This window comes from Agaricus bisporus (assembly GCF_000300575.1).
Source record: "Agaricus bisporus var. bisporus H97 unplaced genomic scaffold AGABI2scaffold_4, whole genome shotgun sequence".
NCBI lineage: Eukaryota > Fungi > Basidiomycota > Agaricomycetes > Agaricales > Agaricaceae > Agaricus > Agaricus bisporus.
Window position 1 is genome coordinate 1,163,669 of NW_006267367.1, and position 17,559 is coordinate 1,181,227.

A 17,559-nucleotide genomic window follows, 5' to 3' on the forward strand; every position below is an offset into this window, starting at 1 on the left:
CTGACGCCCTGGTTCTTCCTATCATCGGTCGTGGATCAAGTACTAGGCAGATGCGGCAGGCACCAGTGGCTCACAATTTCAAAGCATATAAATCTTCACGGAATTACCACGTTGGGTCTCGTCATTCACAAGGTGTTTCTAATCAGACTTCCGACAAGGGATTACGAGTTGCCACCGGCATAGTACTCAATTCTCAGCCGGGGAACATCGTTACCGGGACGGAGGTTTCATTCCAAGCTAATCCACCAGCAGAACTTTCTGCTCTTCCCGTCCCCCGCCTTCGACTTTTCAAGAAGACTCGACATTTGTCTGCTTTTGAGGCCACCCCTACCCATGATGATCTCGCGAAGCATTCTAATACCGTCTTGGACCTGGTTGCCCAGTTGGATCAAGCTATTAATGACTGGAAAGAACTTGAAAGAGACCATGCTGTACTCTGTGCCACCGCTCGAGGTTCTCGTCTGTGACTCTCTCCTCTACCGGAATTCAAGCTACTATACTCGGAACATAATTAACAAACTATGATATTCTTACGTCACAAGATTTGAATTGAATCCCCCATTGTTTCGAAGCGGTTGAATTTGAAAGTGCATATGTCTAAGACAGAGTGGTCATTACGACTCGTCACCTCTTGCAAAGTCGAATCAATCATGGTTAACGCACATTGGACTTCCAGAGCAATGATTGTCTGAGAAACTTGCACTTGCACTTCTCGACAGGCCTTCCTAAACGACACAGTTTATAATTAAACGCAAGTTGTCATGATCGTGTTCGGGGACCCGCTGTTGTGGTGACAAAAAGCTGACTCTTGATTGGCGTACGATTCTGCAGCAGCTGATCGTATTCAGTTTTTAGGGGTTCGGCCGGTTTGAGCGGAAAATATAGGACAGCAAGTAAAAGAAACGCTGCCGCAGTATGTACTTATGGTGTATCTTATGAATTGCATGCGAGGCACATTGCGTAGTGGTGATATAAAATGACCTTCACAGGTATAACCTCTTCTGTGAAATGGGTTCTTCTGGTGTGGCGGAAGGTCAGAATTAGGTAATTAAAGTTTTGTTGATCGGCCGACCCATTTCCGAGTCCGAAATTTAGTATCTCCATCAATATTTAAAGGGCGGGCAGATCAGCTTGCATACCCAGCACTTAACATCCCCCAACCCATGCCGATTGCTATTCAAAAACCTCGTACCCTGTACGACAAGATTTGGGATGATCATGTTGTGTACGTACCTTGATCGCGAGTTGAGCGTGATAACGATCCAACTTCTTCTAGAGACGTCAAAGAGGATGGTTTAGCTCTTCTTTATATCGACCGGTGCGTTCTTTCACTGCTCGGTACAAGTGTATCCAACTTACTCTTTCGCCAAAGACATTTGGTGCACGAAGTTACTAGCCCTCAAGCCTTCGAAGGATTGTGCGTAAATACAAGCTGAGGATAAGCGGAAACAACTGATACTTTGAAACACATTGCAGGCGCAACACCTCTCGCAAAGTTCGCCGTCCCGATTGTACTCTAGCAACAGTCGATCATAATATCCCGTACGCTTACGACCCAATTGTCGGTATAGGCATTTTGACTAAACGAGTTCTTTATAGAACGGTTTCTCGCAAGAACTTCCAATCGTTCGAGACATTCATTGCCGAACCTGACTCCCGTGCGCAATGCGCTGCCTTGGAAGACAATGTCAAAGAATTTGGTCTCACATATTTCGGTTTGAAGGACAGGCGTCAGGGTATGTACTTGAATATCAAACACGTAGCGTATATATCCAATCTGATCATCTATTCCGCACACTAGGTATTGTCCATGTTATTGGCCCCGAACAAGGTTTCACAGTAAGCTCCTTTTTCCTGGCCACTGCTCCGGGCTCAAGAATTTTTTGGAACAGTTGCCTGGAATCACTTGCGTCTGCGGTGACTCCCATACCTCCAGTACGTGAATGTACCCTCTGAAACCTGAAATGTACGAGACCTCATAATTTAACCTTAGCTCACGGAGCGTTTGGATCGCTGGCTTTTGGCATTGGTACCTCCGAAGTGGAACATGTCCTGGCAACACAGACCCTCCTGCAGAAGAAGGGCAAGAACATGCGGATCACCGTCGATGGAGAACTTCATGAAGGTGTGACCTCGAAAGATGTCATTCTTTACATTATCGGTGTCATTGGCACTGCTGGTGGGACTGGGTGCGTCATCGAATACGCGGGTTCAGTCTTCCGTGGTTTCAGCATGGAAGCACGGATGAGTGTGTGCAACATGAGCATTGAGGCTGGCGCTCGTGCGGGTATGGTTGCCCCGGATGAGGTCACATTCGCCTACCTCCGAGATCGACCACTGACACCCAAAGGGGAGGAGTGGGAACGAGCTGTAGCTTACTGGAAGACCCTGAGATCAGACGAAGGCGCCAAATTCGATGTCGAAATCAAGATCAATGCCGCCGATATCGTACCGACAGTCACTTGGGGAACCTCTCCTCAGGACGTCGTCCCAATTACTGGCAACGTTCCCGACCCCGCTAATATCTCTGACCCCGTCAAGAGATCCTCAGCTGAACGCTCTTTAACGTACATGGGCCTCACCCCAAACATCCCCATGGAGGAAATCAGCCTTGACAAGATTTTCATCGGCTCTTGTACTAATAGTCGCATTGAAGATCTCCGTTCCGCTGCAAAAGTCGTTCTCGCTGCAGGTCCTGATGCCAAAGTCGCACCAAATGTGGTCGCGATGATTGTTCCGGGATCGGGACTTATCAAGCAGCATGCAGAGGTGGAGGGCTTGGATACTATCTTCAAACGTGCTGGTTTCGATTGGCGTGAGGCTGGTTGTTCTATGTGTCTGGGAATGAACCCCGACCAGCTCGCGCCCGGTGAGCGGTGCGCGAGTACGAGTAATCGCAATTTTGAAGGTCGTCAAGGAGCAGGTGGTCGCACTCATCTCATGAGCCCGGCCATGGCGGCAGCAGCGGCTCTCACTGGTAAATTGACTGATGTACGCAAGTTCCTTGGAGGCATAAAAGAGGCAGGTTCCAAATTGAAGACCACTAGCGAGTACGACTTCTTGACGGATCCTGTTCTTCCACCACCCGCTCCCGAACAAGATCAATCCCGGACTCTCGACTCGTCGAAAACTCTTCCACCTGCCGAGACACCCTCCAGTGCTCAGAAATTCACTATTCTGAAGGGCATTGCTGCTCCCCTGCATATCGAAAACGTCGATACGGATATGATCATACCTAAACAATTCTTGAAGACACTGAAGCGTTCCGGTCTCGCCAACGCCTTATTCTACACTCTTAGGAAAGACCCTCGCACAGGGCAGGATACTGACTTTGTGCTTAATCGCTCTCCATATGATAAGGCCAAGATACTGGTCTGCACCGGGAAGAACTTTGGATGTGGTAGCTCTCGCGAGCATGCTCCTTGGAGTTTGTGCGTGGACGTCTTTTACACAAGTTGAATTTGCTAACACTGATAACGCAGGAACGACTTTGGTATACGTTGTGTCATCGCTCCTAGTTTCGCTGATATCTTCAAAAACAACTCCATGCAGAACGGCATGCTACCAGTTGTTGTTTCTCAGGAATTGTGCCGCGAGCTCGCTGAAGACGCTGAAGCTGGCTTAGAATTGGAGGTTGACCTTGAAAAAGAGGAGATCCGGCTTTATAACAAACCGCCCATATCTTTCACCACCGATACATTCCGAAGGCATTGTTTGCTGAACGGTTTGGACGATATTGGCTTGACCTTGCAGCGTGAGAGTGCGATTCAGGTATTCGAGGCGCGTCGATCAGAGACTTGGCCGTGGTTGGATGGATTTGGTTATAACGGAAAGATTCCAGTGGCTCGTGTCGGAGGCGCGGAGAAGAAAACAGATTGGTAACTTGGTAGTCTTGTTTTTTTAAGGTCAAATAATAGTCTCACCCGAATATATGTATTTGTACCGGTCGGGGTCTTAATTAGTGATTGATGACTGCTGGAGCATGTGCTCGTCACACTCCTTCTCTTTCTTTCTCCACTCGTTCGAATGACTTCAAAACCTCCGTCTGAACGCAAAACAAGTGCTCAACAGCAACCCACAATCGCGCCTCGCGGTCATTCTGTTCCGTCAAGAGGAACCGGCGTTGGTAATCCCCAACACCTTACGTTTGGTCATAACTCGCCACAGAAGAATATGCCGCGTCGCTCAAGCAAACCATTCATCAATTGGTTTCAACGTAAACTATCAGGTACCGTGAAAGGGAAGAGGCCTGATACAATAGCCCTTGGTGTGCAACGCCTGGGCCGCAATGGGAGTAGGAGCAACTCCTCAAGGGCGAATGGGCGGATTGTGCCTCCTCCACCAGTCCCAAACAACCCAACCCAGTCCAACAGGCAGCGTGATAGGCTAGATGTCACTCCAGCAGCCAGAAGCAAAACCGTATCGCTAAATGGCGACGATGACTTCCATTCCTATGATGGAGAAGACTCGGCAGATACATCAGATAGGCTGTCTATGGCACGAGACTCGCTTTGGTCACCCGCCAGTATGGTGGAGGCGGACGATGACGCTTCCTTACGACCACTCCCCCCTAGTGCTCCTCCTTCACCCGTTCCCTCCCGCTCTTCATCTTCATATCTCTCAGATCCTCGCACCTTCAGAAGTATGGCCGCCAGCACAAAACCAACAACTGTGTTGAGTATTGATTTACCTGGAAATGGCATGGCACATATTGCGCAAGTTCCTGTGACCTCAAGCTCTCACCGGCTCACCCACATGCGACAGTCGCCATCCGGTAGCCCACATGTCATCGGAAATGCTGCTGTTACTTTTTCCGCACTCCAATCCCAATCATCACGTCTCGCGTCGCATCAATTACATGCGTCAAGCCCAGTATCGCCTGTTCAAGCGCCGCTACACACCACACATCATCCCAGAAATAACCCTCGACCAGCATCGCCTCCTCTCGACAACGCCTCCCTTTTAACGCTTGCTTCTTCTGCTTATGCACTACCAGCGCGCTCAGGACCACAAGTTTATGGTTCAACGCCTCCTTCGGCCTTCAGTGGAGGCGATTCAACATCGCACTTTGGTGGCAGTATGTTCCCGGATGCGGAGAGCTCAAGTTTGTTTGTGAGTGGTGAGGATGCTGCTGATGAACGTGATGCTAGCGTTAGGGCATTGCGTCCACGCAGCTCGCGTAGAGGAAGTTGGGGAAGTGAACTCAGCGGCTGGAGTGCTCAAATGCTGCATGTCCCCGGAACACCTAACTTGGACCGCAGTGTGTTCATTTCCAACAGCCTCTCTTCGACTGAAACCAACACGGAGAATGGCAAAGACATGCAGGAAAATCTTGACGAGGGGGACGAGGGGGGCGACACGGATACAAGTCCGCAGAGCCGTGCTATGGGAGAAAATGGACTTGACGATTCTATTGACACCTCTCACATTTCAACGGATGGCAGTGCCGTGCAATGTGAACCAGATACATCTACGCGTGCATGCTACCGCTCGATTTCTCTTGATACCGTTGGTCAGAATACCACTGACAAAGATCTATCAACTGCTATGTCAAGTTTTGAAATCGAAGACGAACAGAAATCTGCCTCTGACTAGTCCATATTTCACTTTCTTCTCATTTGAATTTCAGGTCCTCGTAATCTTCTCTTTCAGCCTCTTCTCCTATGTAATCTTATCGCATACTTGTGTAACACCCCATCCGTTGATCCATTTGTCGTGATTGATATGACCTTTGTTATTTGACACTTGAAACCAGTCGTGGATCCCGGTGTATTTGTCCATACAGCTGGAGGAACTCGATTTGGCCCTCGTAACCAACGTATGTAACGCCCTCAGCCTCCGCCAAAGCATGTTGCTGCTGCTTTTCTTGCCTTCGTTCGTGCGTTAAAGCCATTTGTATCGATTATTCGACGCACGCGTCTCGGTTTTTTTACGTAGTCTCCCCCAAGCGCTCAGTCAGCTCTCCAAAACTGGCTTTGTATTATGCCGTTCCAGTACACGTCCCAATAGTCGCCGAAGTCTTCCTCTACGAATGCCAGAAAATCAGTAACTTGCCCCAACCGTGTTGGCTGCCCTTCTGTTCTCCCTCCATCCACACTGTACTTTAATATGTGGTGTGAACGAGGTCAACCGGTCTGCGAGTATTTTGATTCCATCTCTGTCAAGTGAGCAGCATCAACCCAGTTTGCTTCGTTGATCAGGAGAAAGTACATAAATCGATTCGGTCCCCTATTCCTCTTGTTCAGCGTCATGCCCTAGACACACGTTCCCGACCACGCCGGGGAGGCAGTTCAGATCATCGACATCGATGTCGCATTCAGGGAGTCGAATCTCAACCCGGTCCATCGGCCCACAGCTCTTCCACCCCGGTCCCTTAAGACCTTATCACTGGTGGTACTGGCTGAGCACTTCTCCTGATGTGACCCCTTTGACACATACAGGATTGAAGAGTGTAGAGTTTCAGCACTCTGTGATACTACACATATAGGTACTCTTACAATGGAAATTATGGCTCAGAGTTGCGCAGTTACAACTGCGGATTGATCACGAGATATCTAGTTGTACATTGTCTAACTTGTTTTCTGATCCCTGATGTTGTGTTACTCAACTCTATAGTCGCGTCAATGTCCACGTCTTCCCGTGAAATTGGGACTCTCATTGTCGTCGTTCTCAAGGCCGTCGGTCAATCTACCTACTCCTAATCCGCGTACTCTCATCACGTCTTGTAGAACCACCTTCCAAACAAGCGCCACATCGGGAAACAAGATCCATACTGCCTTGCAATCGTCAATGGTGAGAAAAAGCGCACAAAGGCCATAAAGCGGGGCGGCCAGCACCCAGAGTGGGATGAAGAGCTACGATTTACCCTGTTTGAAGACGACGATGACTTGCTAGGAAGATCCATACCCGGTACTCCTCCTCAACCACCCCCAAAAGACCAGAAAGGCCCAGTGAAGATTCAAGGCGGGAATTTCATGAAAATCTCCTGTTACGCTGACGACCCACGCGAACCGGATCTCATTGGAGATGCTGACGTTGATCTGACGGAGGTGCTGACCAAAGGAGAAACCGACGGTTCGTTGGTTCCAGGTTGCATTGTGCCTTGAATCTGACAAGTAGTCCAGAGTGGTTCACACTTTCTAATAAGGACAAATTTGCTGGCAAGGTCTACCTTGAACTGACCTTCTGGTCCAATGTGAAATGTCCCTTGGCCCTCATTGCATCACAAAACTCATACTTGAATATTTGACAGGCCCCAGCACCTGAGAAGAAGGCTACTCCTAAAGCGCCAAAAACTAACAAGCAATATGCTGGTCCTGGATCATTTGTGCCTTCCGATGACTCACCGTCGCGTGTAAGGCAGGCTAGTAATGGATATGGACATTCAAGACCACCCTCCGACTCCGTATCTGTGGTCATTCCTTCGTCACTGAGAGCATCCACCTCCCTTGCTAAACTCGACCTGTATATCCCGCCCTACGAAAAATCGCATACTTCTGCAGTAGATCAAGTTGTCAATGAGTTCAGCGAAATGGGTATATCTCAACCTAGAAAGAGAGAAAGTTTTCCTGTAAGTATTCTACACTTTTTTCTTTTACAAGGCTCAGTTTTCTTCAGCCCGTTCAACAAAGCTATACTAGTTCGCCGAGTAATCCTTACCTTGGGGATTCGGTATAACCGTTAATCTTTCTTGGTGTATGCCTCGCTTATAAATATTTTAGTACTATGAAGCGAATCAACATTCTATCCCCTCAAGGAATTCTCGCTTTTCAAGCGTCCCTATCTCCTCCTCAGGTTTCATGCCATTAAGCGGCTCCCCATCTTTCTCAACCGCATCACGCACTACTGACACTCACACATATCCTGCAAACTTTAGCCACATGCCTACACCCGCGCCTTATAATTCAATTATGTACCAACATTCAGCTAATTATCTGCCACAACCACCCCAAACGCCTATACCAGGTCCACCCAATCCCATCCCCTTCATTCCTGCGACGACCTCTCCTTATCAGCCCCAGTCATTCACTACACCGCAGAACGTTCAGTATACCACCGTTGCTCCCCCAGCTGCCGTGCCATCACAGCAATATTCTCCTGTTCCTCAGGTGCAATCCCAGATCCAAAATGGTGTTGCTGCATACCCACATTACCCCGCAACCTCATCTTCCCCTCATGACACTTTGTCTACTCCTTCTGCTCCGAATGTCCCAAGGCCATTACCTCCTCAGCCGCAGATTATATACCCACCCCCCGTACAGGATGAAGTACCGCCGCCTCCCCCTCCACCACCTATCTTGCCAACCCCTCCACCTCCACCTCCCATGCATTTTGCGGAGGGTCAACCTCCCCCTACGACACAACCGCATATCAACAGTGGGGCTCCGATACCGTCGACGACACCGGCTCCTCAGGCTACTCGCCGGCGAGCAAGCTTGCCTGTTCCACCTGTAGTATACTCCCAGCATCAGCAACTTTCTTTTCAGCCGCCTCCACCTCCTCCACCACTACCTGTTCCTATGATGGAAGGTTTCCCCTCTGCCATACCGCCTCCTCCGCCTCAGCAGCTACGCCCCGAACATCAAACGTTTAGCCCTGGACCACCGCCTCAGCCTCCTGCTCAATATCACCATCAGGATCAGTGGCAACCGAGTGGAACTGGGCAGCATCATCATTCCCCTCATCACGTTCCCAATTATACATGAGACTAACAAACGAGGTAGTGCTATCTTGTTTCGAGCTTGCCCTGCTTTTCTTGTAAACACGGACTATTCCTTAAGCACGCTTTTAGCTTATTAACGAATGAAATACAATTTCCGCTGCATTTTAATGTGTGGTTGGGTGTCTTGATCATTACCCCAGTGGGGAAGCATTGCGAACCTTGTCCATCATGCTCTCCACTTCGCAATTTCCGTCTCCGTGCTTGCCGTGATCTGCCAGATCATCTGAATGTAATGCAAGATGTGCTCCTAACGTATAATAAGATTACTCTCTACGTTTAGTAGTCTCATATACTACTAAGGCGCGCTTAACAATATTAACTTGTTCATGAATCGAATGGTACGATCATTTAGAGAATTGAGAAGAATGCTGTACATGCCGATACCAGGTGTGTTTTGAAGGTTAGCCCTTGGTTAACATGTGCGCAGAACGAGTTGGCAGGAGTCAGTTGGAAGCCAACCACCATGTTGGATCAAAGTAGAAACATCAAGAACGACTAGCTTAGCGCTAGCAGGCCCGCCCTCAAGCAACCCAGAAGAATGGAGGAATCATCAGCATGGCCGACGAATGGAGGAGACACCAAGTGAAGCTTGAAGCTTGAACCCCTGAACCAGATATACTTTGCGCCGGCATTCTCCTTGTAGCGCATACGAACCCGAATTGTTCGGAAAGACCTGAGGGATCATCATTTAAGTCATTTTAGCAAGACTCTAGACTGATAAAAAGTATCTAAGGAGTCGGTCATTCGCTGAGGTGAGGCACTGTTTACAAAGTGGTAGCATTGGTCATTAAATATGTAACTAACGGCGGACGGACAATTTTGGCTGACTGGAAAACAAATCGTAAACCACTGACTAGGAGAAATCCCAGAAGCTCTACATAGCAATTCGAGAGGATTATAATTATATGCATTCGATCGGTTGACAATGGGGAAGATTCATTGTGCTTATGGTCAACATGCTTGAAGGGTCCACAAAATGGTATATGATTTCAGATAGACGATCACCAACCAGACTGTATGCTTCGATATAATTATTTAGACTCCGTCCACCCACCCAACTCCACTGCAAAAGCGACGGCAAGTTTAGAAAACTCCAGCATATGATCAAAGCTGAACTCGTCGGAAATGTCGATCCGGCTTAATAACATCAGGGGAAAGCAGTTGCCAACGATTAATTAGGGACTCACTCATTCGCGGAGTGAATGTTCTTGTTCGAATTCTCGAAAGAACTTTCTGCAAGCAGGTAAACGACACGCTTCGCTAGAAGCGAACTACTACTTGCCGATGGTAAAAGTTGAGGGGTATCCTGCCTTTCTCCACGAGGCACTGAAATAATTGGTTATCAAGCTCGTGCCAGGGACAAAATCAAGGGGAACTTACTGGTCACTGCATGCATAACCGCATTTGGTCTACGTATGCCCATTTAAATTTAGCCTACTAAAAACGTGGACCTTACCTCAACATATGGAATATCAAGATAAGTTGTCACGAGCTTCTTATTAAATTCGGTAAGGCTGATGATCATGATGGAATGAATACACCGGCAACAAAAAATAAAGGCAAAAGACCTACTTTGTGTCAACAAAATCGGTGATTATTCCGACTTCTTCGCGAGTCCCACGCTGCCCCAAATAACTCAATGTCGAAACAGAGAAATTGGATGGCGTTACGAACCTTAACCCAGGCAGTCATATCAAACTATGCCAACATAAGCCATACAATGATAAAAGATGTGACTGCTTGTATTACCTGGCTCATGCCCAAAACATGGGCACCATTCTGTTCATAATGCCTGGCGACGGCCTGCGATCCTAAGAGACCTCCTTCCTGGCAAAAAGAAAAAAAGCTAGGTAACGCAATATTCGACAATGCGGTAATTATGGATGCAAACCTCAGCTGAGTACCAGTGGAACTCCACGGTGTGGATGGGCCGGAAATCAGCCGCAACAAGAGCACGGTACGCTTCCAAGATCGTAACAGTGCCAGATCCATCGTCTGTTAATTGAGTTTCAGAATAAGCAATTACGCATCCGGGGTAACTATACCATCAGCACCTTGATGTTTTGGGGTCAGAAATGTACGGATATCTAAAGAGTTGACTCACCGGGAGCAGGGAGGAAGGGCCAAAGATTGGTACTGATATGAAGTGTCAGGTGTGATAACCTTCCGACATTGACTTCAATCCTTACCTATCTTGGTGAGCACCAATCACCACCACACTATCATCGTCCGTGGATGAGCCATTGACTCGAGTTATCTGCCATTCGTTAATAATGAGACGGTATCAGGACGATTCGCATACAATGGTGTTTTGGCCCCACGAATGCGGGAACTCTTTTATGGCAATAATTTCCTTTAAAGATTCAGACGCGTATTTTGAAGTGATCTGCAACACATGAGATATGAGATATATTCTTTAGCATCGGACAGTCAATACCTCTTGTATTTTCCTAAGTAACCACTGTTGACTCTGCTTGCCAGTCTGGAAGAACAGTGATTTAGTTCGAGTGACAAGCCGATAAGAGAAAGAAGCCTCACATCACTTCGATAATCTGAATCGCATTGTTAAGCTAAGTAGAGAAGACCATGTGTGAGACTTACACCTGGTGCGAAAACCTGAAAATTTCTCGAGGTTTTCCCGGGGTCCCTTGGTGGACAAGGTCTTCAGGATAGGGAACACCCTTTCCGTTGCTTTCAAGGAATAAAATGCAGCTGCCAGGCAGCATGAAGCACAGTAAAATATAACATAGCCATGATGGCTCACTTGGCTCCATATTGAGGTTGTTCAATGAGCCCAAATCTTCAGTTTCGGTGCTGAATGGGTGTTAGAATAAAAAGCCGTTGACAATTGTATTCCGTACACGTCGAAGAATTTAGCGCCACGAGCCTTGGCCTGGATCTTTGGCCGTCGTTAAAATGCTGTACGCAACGGCATTGTGGAATCAATATGTATACCTTCTCAAGCTCGGACATCCAGATACGTTGGTGACCTTCCAATTCGACGAGGCGTTGGGCGCCCAAATCAAGGTCGAACCCTGGGTGAACCTCGAAGGTAGTCTGGGACTCATGTGGCAGAGCTATTACGCCGGAAGCGACGAGTGCGAGGAGGGACAGGAGGCTAGCAAGGGACTTCATGGTGAGTACTAGGTAGAGAACAAGTTACAACACCAGGACGCGTCAGGTGTTCAACTAGGACGACACGTGACGTCATCTGGTCGGGCAACTCACTCGACGCGAAAATTCCCTTTCCCCAACTCAAACCCATGTCAAAAGCTGCAGCAAAAGCCAGAGCACAAATTGTGGTCAGTAATGCATTGCGCTTGCTATGGGGTCGGGCATTTCGTCTGATAAATTCACCGCTTTTCCAGCGACTTCTCATTCCTGCAGGTAAAGCTGCACCTGCCCCCCCGGTCGGCCCAGCTCTAGGTGCTCGCGGAGTCAGGTCAGCAGACTTCTGTAAGGAGTTCAATGCAAGAACCGCGCATATCGAGCCTGGCGTGCCGACACCCACTCTAATTACTGTGCAGCCAGACCGATCATTCTCCTTCGTCACTCGAACGCCACCTGTATCCTATTTCTTGAAAAAAGCCGCGGGAATTGAGAAAGGTCCAGCTCGACCTGGTCACGAAGTCACGGGCACCGTGAGCCTGAAACATGTGTACGAAATTGCAAAGATTAAAGCCTCAGATGAACACATGAGGCACTTGCCCTTAGAAGCAGTTACAAGGATGATCATCGGCAGCGCAAAGAGTCTAGGGATCCAAGTGGTTCCGTGATCGTGTATGGTTTGAAGGATTTGTGGGTCAACAAATTTTTTTTTCCTTCTGCCGGTCTTCTCACATGCATCTTTGATTCATCAATATCGTGTTCCACCACCCTCCCATTTAGGATATTGTCATATACTATTGGACTCGCGGCGCCTGTCTTAAGACCAGCCGTGGAAGGTTCGCGGGTCGTCTAATTATCTTATCCATTCTTGAATCAGATCTGTATCGTCCAGATGTTATCGCCTCATAAAGGCTCTGCTCAGGCGCAGTCAACAACCTAATGGAATTTATTCTCGGATGATTGCCATGCTCGAAGTAATCAGCATTAACCTTATCCACTTTTTGAAGTATCATTTCAGCAGACCGTTCAATGCGGACCAGGGATATACAGCTGTTTTTAAAATTGTTTCCTATCACCTCTAGCCCTCGGCCGGGAACAGTAGACCCTCCACGCCATGACCATGACCCGGACCCCGGTCGCAAATTACACGTTGGGGTACTAGTCTTCAAGCTCCAGATCTACTGCCTCGCGGCTTTCCATAGAAGGACACCTCGTGTATGATCTCAAAACGAATCAAGGCATGAGATCAGTGTCGGGTTTGAATCTGTGTCGCCGGTTTTCTCGCCTTCTATGACGGTCTATGAGTGGACGAAATTCTTGGAATTCGGCCCTAGATTTCTTGTGACATTCAAAACCGAGCCCAACCACACTTCTGGCGCTCAGTGGACTCACGCCTCTCGATCATCCATGCATCCAGTTCATATCCGGAGCTCTGCTCCACACTTTAAGGCGGCTGGAACCCTTGACTTCTGCAACAGCACGTTTTGAACGCCTTCATCTCTGTTTTGTCGCCATATGTCCATGTTTCCGATCTTTGCAATCAATACAGACTGTAAATCTCACATCCTCCTGGTATATAAGCTGGGACATCTATCAGCCTTTTGACAGCACAAACTGCACCCTGATATTTACTTCCCTTTCGCAAAATGACGACGGCTTCTAACGATATCCTATCTTGGACCAACAAGGATCCTCGAGAGAGCCAGCTCTTTAACTCCTGGGGCGTTCTATACCGCTTCCAGGTTGGCTCTATCTTATCTTCGTCTCATAACTTTATCACAACTCCCTCTTAGACAACTGTGGCGGCCAATGGTCAGAGTACGACGACTCTCTGGCGTGCCATTCGCCCCAATAAAGAAGACCGTGTTGCAAGACTAGAATGGGCAGCGAACGGCGGCCTTGGTCGTATTGTCATTGGCAAGGTTGGCTGCACATCAATACTTTGAGTGATCCCTGTTACTCATAGATCGTACATAGAATACTCTACCCATGTCTGACCTTGTCCGGTCAGATCCTCGAGCTCTTGTAAGTGTCGCGAACCTGGTGGTATTCTCATATTTAACTTGAGCAGGGCGCTCGTGTCTTCAATGGGCCTGATGGCCTGCAATACCAGTGGCGTCCCAGCTCGTCGAATGCAGATATATTGGTATGCCTTGAAGCCTGGAGCAGTTGTCTTAATCGATTCTGAGCTCGGGTTATATAGCTATTGGACGCTAATGGCGAGGTTATCGCCTACTTCCATCCAACGCGGCCAACACGCTACCAGATAGGCGACGTTTATGGGGAACTTCACTTCGTTCGATCGGCTGGCGCGGGTACAGTTGTAAGTGTATTGCAAGATTTCCAAACACTCACGAGATTCTGATTCACGGCAAGATGCATCCTCCCATCATGGATATGGTCACGGTCACTGCTATGCTCTTCCGATTCTGTGCTGCTTGGAACTTATAATTTCTCTGATTATGTGGGATTTCTTATGCGCTGTTTGGTGTATTCTTACTGGTTAGGAATTTTGTATGATAGTCATCGTTCAAACGTTCATCACCGTCGATGAAATGAATGACGTTATTATGAATTAGCTTTTCCAAATTGGCTATGGACACACTTGGACAAAGATGGAGCTTCCGAGTCCGAATTAATATTGACACCTCGACGCCCGCTCTCATCGATAATGTGAAGATGTGAAGAGAAAGTTCTTTGCAATGTGTAATAGGGCCTCATGTGCCATAAATGCAATCAAGGTGAGGTAAAGTGGACTACTGGACTAATGGGCTAATTGAATGGAAAAGGTCATACACCCTTGCAGGGGATAATGTCACCCGACCATCCCTCGCTTCATAATTTCACTTGCGTGCGATCATCCTTCCCTTCTGATGAGACGGCATCGAAAATTTCATCTACAGTTCGAATGACCCATTCAGTTCCTTCGTCTGTCGAAAGCCACGCATCCTCTTCATTTTGTGCTTCCGCATACCGAGCCTTTAGCAATCCAAACACATGGCTGACAAGCTGAGGTCCGACCCGTCCCTCCGAGCGGAGAGTCGCGATCCCAACAACAGACCCCAAGGCACGACTTAGATTACCTTGACTAAGATCCTCGGCACTGGCGCTTTCCAAGTAAGTCTTAGTATTTCCCGGCATGGGTGCAAGGATCGTTCCGTAGCTCTGGATTATGAAGGCTGAGAAGAGAGGAATCAGTAAACAAAGATCTTCCAAAAACTTCCAGTTAGTGGCCCCAGAATCCCGATCGGCCGAGAAAGGCCTTCTAGGAGCCGCAATCGGAAGGAAATCATCAGAATCTTGGAACGTGTACTTACATATAAAATCCGGATGGTAGGACCCTAATTTGTCGTGGAGCTTATCTGCATGCGGCGCATAGATCGAATCCCAGAGGCTTCTTCCCCGCTTCACGGTGGATTCGATGTTCTCGGAGGTTGCGGTTCTAATAAGTAAGATGGTTTTTGAGATTAGACGTCAGAATCCACTGCGTTCAGTACTACGTCAAAACAAGGCTCATGGGAGACACGAACCTGCGTGACTCCGTTCTCAGCGACTGCTTGACTTCGTCATCTAGAGCTTCATGTAACGCGGCTAGGGAGAGAATAACCTGGAATGCACATGAGGTAACCTCGCCTAGATAAACAGCATGTCTATACATACGCGGGGGACCCCCACGAAGATAACACTTTTCAGGGCCGATTCCCGCATGAGGGCCGCTTTATTCACTGCACTTTGAACATGAAAATGGTCGTTCTTCTCCATGCCTCGGGTGACATAGCGATAGAGATGTCCGACTGTTGAGGGTCGGTTGGCTGTGAGGAGTGTACAGGTCTACATAACTAAGAACTATTTCTCGATAGTGAGTGATAGATAGAAACCAACCGTTAACACGAGCCAGCCAGTTTCAGCCTTCTTCAGCTGGGCATCCCGGAAAGTCTTCGTGAAAGCATCATTGAGCTTCTGCAGAGGAGGACTAGGGTATGACTGGGGGTTGCGTAGGCTGAGCAGGTGCTTGACGGCAGGGGGAAGGTGCTTGACCATCTTGGAGATGCTGAGGCACAGGAGTAAAGAAAATTCACTGTGAACATTCCCAGACGACCCGGTAACATACGGTAACATAGGGGCACGCACTGCCGGTATCTTGTATAGAAAATCAAACAGCGACAGGCATTATCTTAACGGCCAGTGAAATCCATTCAGTATTGCACAGCAACTCAAGCAGAAACAAGTAGGATACGACATAAGAAAGTAGAAATCGAGATAAACACCTGCTCGAAGTACGGTAGATAGTCATTGTTACGGGGTATACGGGATAGATGTTTAAGATAGAGGGCACTTCGATGAAGTGAAACGACAAAACGACTCCTACTCTCCGATATAGAGTTTACCAAGGGCCGTGAGTCCGCTGCCACTAGGATTCAATAACTGATTTTTCGTGTTCACGTTGCCCATGTTTGTCAAGGCACCTGAAGAAAAAAGTCAACAACCGTAGCTATTTTCTAGTTCAAGAATTATACTCACCAAACGCGAAGTATTGGCCGACTTTATCAGTGTGATCCATGTACGCAGTAACTTTCTGCATGAATTCAGTGACCTGTTGCTGATTACTTTGTTGACCACCAGAGAAGTCTTGGCAGGCAAACTCGGTAACCCAAACCTGCTTGCCGAAGGTGGCATGCATGTCTTCGACGTAGTCAATAAGATCCTGCGCATCAGTCCCGTAGAAGTGTACCGCCAGACGATCGACCTGTTAAAACAGTCTCTGAGTGAATTTTGCAAGAGACGGATGTAAAAAAAGCATACGTGACAGCCATCACAGGCCTTGAAGAAGTCTTGCATCCAAGTCTTGCCGGAAGGAGCATTCGTACAAGCAGGGCTAATCAGAGTGTATCCATTATCATGAAGAGGTTCTAGGTATTGTTTCCAGAGGCCAGCGGCGTCTTGAGGACTCATATTGGATTGGCTGGGTTCGTTGGGCCTGCGAGATACAATGAGACTCGATCAAGGTGTCAAAACACAACACATACTCATTCGGACCCATGGCACAATTGCCATGACCAGGCCGAGCATTCTTGGTGAAGTCGTCGATCTGCTTGAAGCCCCACAACATGCGACAGCATTGGAAGCCGACTTTGTCAGCGGCATCAATGCACCAGGGGCTCCAAGTGTAATAACTGAAGAGCAAGGTTAAGACTTCGACGAGCACATCTATCAAAGTTTGGAACACCTACAATTGAGTTTTCCAGGACCAGAATTGTGTGATAGCACTCTCATCGCCCCCTGTAAAAGCAATACCGACTTTGCGAGCGCCACTGTCTCCACCGCCACTAGGTGGGGTTGGGCTAGGGGGAGCAACATCTTTGGACGAAGTGGGCTTGGGTGCCGGCTTCTTCGAAGTGGTAGGGGAAGGGCTGGGTGCAGGGGTGGTGGAACGGGGCTTGCATCGCTTGGAAGAATTACCACGTTTCTTTGCAGCTAAAACGTGGTGATCGCGACGCGCATGGTGGACCGATTCAACGGAGAGGGCTGAAACCGGGACAGGGCCGAAAGATGCGACGATGGCAAGGCAGGAAATGGCGAGGAGGTTGAGTAATTTGGTGACTGCCATAGTCAGTGTTTTTTTACGTGCGTCACGTAGAAAGAATGTAGAGTGAAAAGAATGAAAAGGCCTGCAAAGATGCCCTGGTCGCTGAGGTGCAAAAGATGAAGGAAAAAACGGTTGCCAAGCG

General features: G+C 48.2%; 9 protein-coding genes across 9 annotated transcripts; 6 read left to right on the forward strand and 3 right to left on the reverse strand.

Annotated features, from left to right (window-relative positions):
• Positions 1 to 1,150: 1,150 nt before the first annotated feature.
• On the forward strand, positions 1,151 to 3,968 carry AGABI2DRAFT_191925 (hypothetical protein). Its single transcript, XM_006460098.1, has 9 exons — positions 1,151 to 1,225; positions 1,277 to 1,318; positions 1,373 to 1,417; positions 1,477 to 1,542; positions 1,600 to 1,736; positions 1,802 to 1,839; positions 1,893 to 1,935; positions 1,994 to 3,431; positions 3,483 to 3,968. Exons 1-9 carry the CDS (start codon positions 1,164 to 1,166, stop codon positions 3,880 to 3,882), a joined length of 2,271 nt encoding a protein of 756 aa, XP_006460161.1. The 5' UTR covers positions 1,151 to 1,163; the 3' UTR covers positions 3,883 to 3,968.
• A 58-nt stretch (positions 3,969 to 4,026) lies between these two features.
• Positions 4,027 to 5,595, forward strand: AGABI2DRAFT_117121 (hypothetical protein; the record flags this gene model as incomplete). The annotated part of the gene is made up of 1 exon (XM_006460099.1): positions 4,027 to 5,595. The coding sequence occupies one exon, from the start codon at positions 4,027 to 4,029 to the stop codon at positions 5,593 to 5,595; it is 1,569 nt and encodes a 522-aa protein (XP_006460162.1).
• A 999-nt stretch (positions 5,596 to 6,594) lies between these two features.
• Positions 6,595 to 8,854, forward strand: AGABI2DRAFT_191927 (hypothetical protein). Its single transcript, XM_006460100.1, has 6 exons — positions 6,595 to 6,677; positions 6,729 to 7,074; positions 7,125 to 7,195; positions 7,253 to 7,570; positions 7,618 to 7,671; positions 7,722 to 8,854. Exons 1-6 carry the CDS (start codon positions 6,624 to 6,626, stop codon positions 8,703 to 8,705), a joined length of 1,827 nt encoding a protein of 608 aa, XP_006460163.1. The 5' UTR covers positions 6,595 to 6,623; the 3' UTR covers positions 8,706 to 8,854.
• Positions 8,855 to 9,625: 771 nt separating this feature from the next.
• AGABI2DRAFT_191928 (hypothetical protein) lies at positions 9,626 to 11,874 on the reverse strand. The gene is made up of 19 exons (XM_006460101.1): positions 11,678 to 11,874; positions 11,584 to 11,621; positions 11,487 to 11,536; positions 11,324 to 11,434; positions 11,261 to 11,274; positions 11,160 to 11,204; positions 11,025 to 11,108; positions 10,912 to 10,979; positions 10,827 to 10,858; positions 10,768 to 10,776; positions 10,614 to 10,717; positions 10,472 to 10,549; positions 10,397 to 10,420; positions 10,295 to 10,344; positions 10,179 to 10,236; positions 10,103 to 10,131; positions 10,005 to 10,048; positions 9,910 to 9,955; positions 9,626 to 9,859 (listed from the first exon to the last, which is right to left on the reverse strand). Exons 1-19 carry the CDS (start codon positions 11,855 to 11,857, stop codon positions 9,754 to 9,756), a joined length of 1,170 nt encoding a protein of 389 aa, XP_006460164.1. The 5' UTR covers positions 11,858 to 11,874; the 3' UTR covers positions 9,626 to 9,753.
• A 99-nt stretch (positions 11,875 to 11,973) lies between these two features.
• Positions 11,974 to 12,796, forward strand: AGABI2DRAFT_191929 (hypothetical protein). The gene is made up of 3 exons (XM_006460102.1): positions 11,974 to 12,024; positions 12,091 to 12,520; positions 12,611 to 12,796. The coding sequence occupies exons 1-2, from the start codon at positions 11,986 to 11,988 to the stop codon at positions 12,496 to 12,498; spliced, it is 447 nt and encodes a 148-aa protein (XP_006460165.1). The 5' UTR covers positions 11,974 to 11,985; the 3' UTR covers positions 12,499 to 12,520; positions 12,611 to 12,796.
• Positions 12,797 to 12,861: 65 nt separating this feature from the next.
• On the forward strand, positions 12,862 to 13,337 carry AGABI2DRAFT_191930 (hypothetical protein). Its single transcript, XM_006460103.1, has one exon. The coding sequence runs from the start codon at positions 13,121 to 13,123 to the stop codon at positions 13,316 to 13,318; it is 198 nt and encodes a 65-aa protein (XP_006460166.1). The 5' UTR covers positions 12,862 to 13,120; the 3' UTR covers positions 13,319 to 13,337.
• Positions 13,338 to 13,365: 28 nt separating this feature from the next.
• AGABI2DRAFT_191931 (hypothetical protein) lies at positions 13,366 to 14,424 on the forward strand. Its single transcript, XM_006460104.1, has 7 exons — positions 13,366 to 13,382; positions 13,439 to 13,572; positions 13,624 to 13,752; positions 13,808 to 13,855; positions 13,902 to 13,976; positions 14,034 to 14,153; positions 14,207 to 14,424. The coding sequence occupies exons 2-7, from the start codon at positions 13,477 to 13,479 to the stop codon at positions 14,279 to 14,281; spliced, it is 543 nt and encodes a 180-aa protein (XP_006460167.1). The 5' UTR covers positions 13,366 to 13,382; positions 13,439 to 13,476; the 3' UTR covers positions 14,282 to 14,424.
• Positions 14,425 to 14,504: 80 nt separating this feature from the next.
• On the reverse strand, positions 14,505 to 16,005 carry AGABI2DRAFT_135421 (hypothetical protein). The gene is made up of 5 exons (XM_006460105.1): positions 15,713 to 16,005; positions 15,491 to 15,661; positions 15,361 to 15,437; positions 15,148 to 15,272; positions 14,505 to 15,009 (listed from the first exon to the last, which is right to left on the reverse strand). The coding sequence occupies exons 1-5, from the start codon at positions 15,869 to 15,871 to the stop codon at positions 14,666 to 14,668; spliced, it is 876 nt and encodes a 291-aa protein (XP_006460168.1). The 5' UTR covers positions 15,872 to 16,005; the 3' UTR covers positions 14,505 to 14,665.
• On the reverse strand, positions 15,999 to 17,545 carry AGABI2DRAFT_191933 (hypothetical protein). Its single transcript, XM_006460106.1, has 5 exons — positions 17,062 to 17,545; positions 16,858 to 17,004; positions 16,634 to 16,808; positions 16,352 to 16,577; positions 15,999 to 16,296 (listed from the first exon to the last, which is right to left on the reverse strand). Exons 1-5 carry the CDS (start codon positions 17,436 to 17,438, stop codon positions 16,196 to 16,198), a joined length of 1,026 nt encoding a protein of 341 aa, XP_006460169.1. The 5' UTR covers positions 17,439 to 17,545; the 3' UTR covers positions 15,999 to 16,195.
• Positions 17,546 to 17,559: the final 14 nt, after the last annotated feature.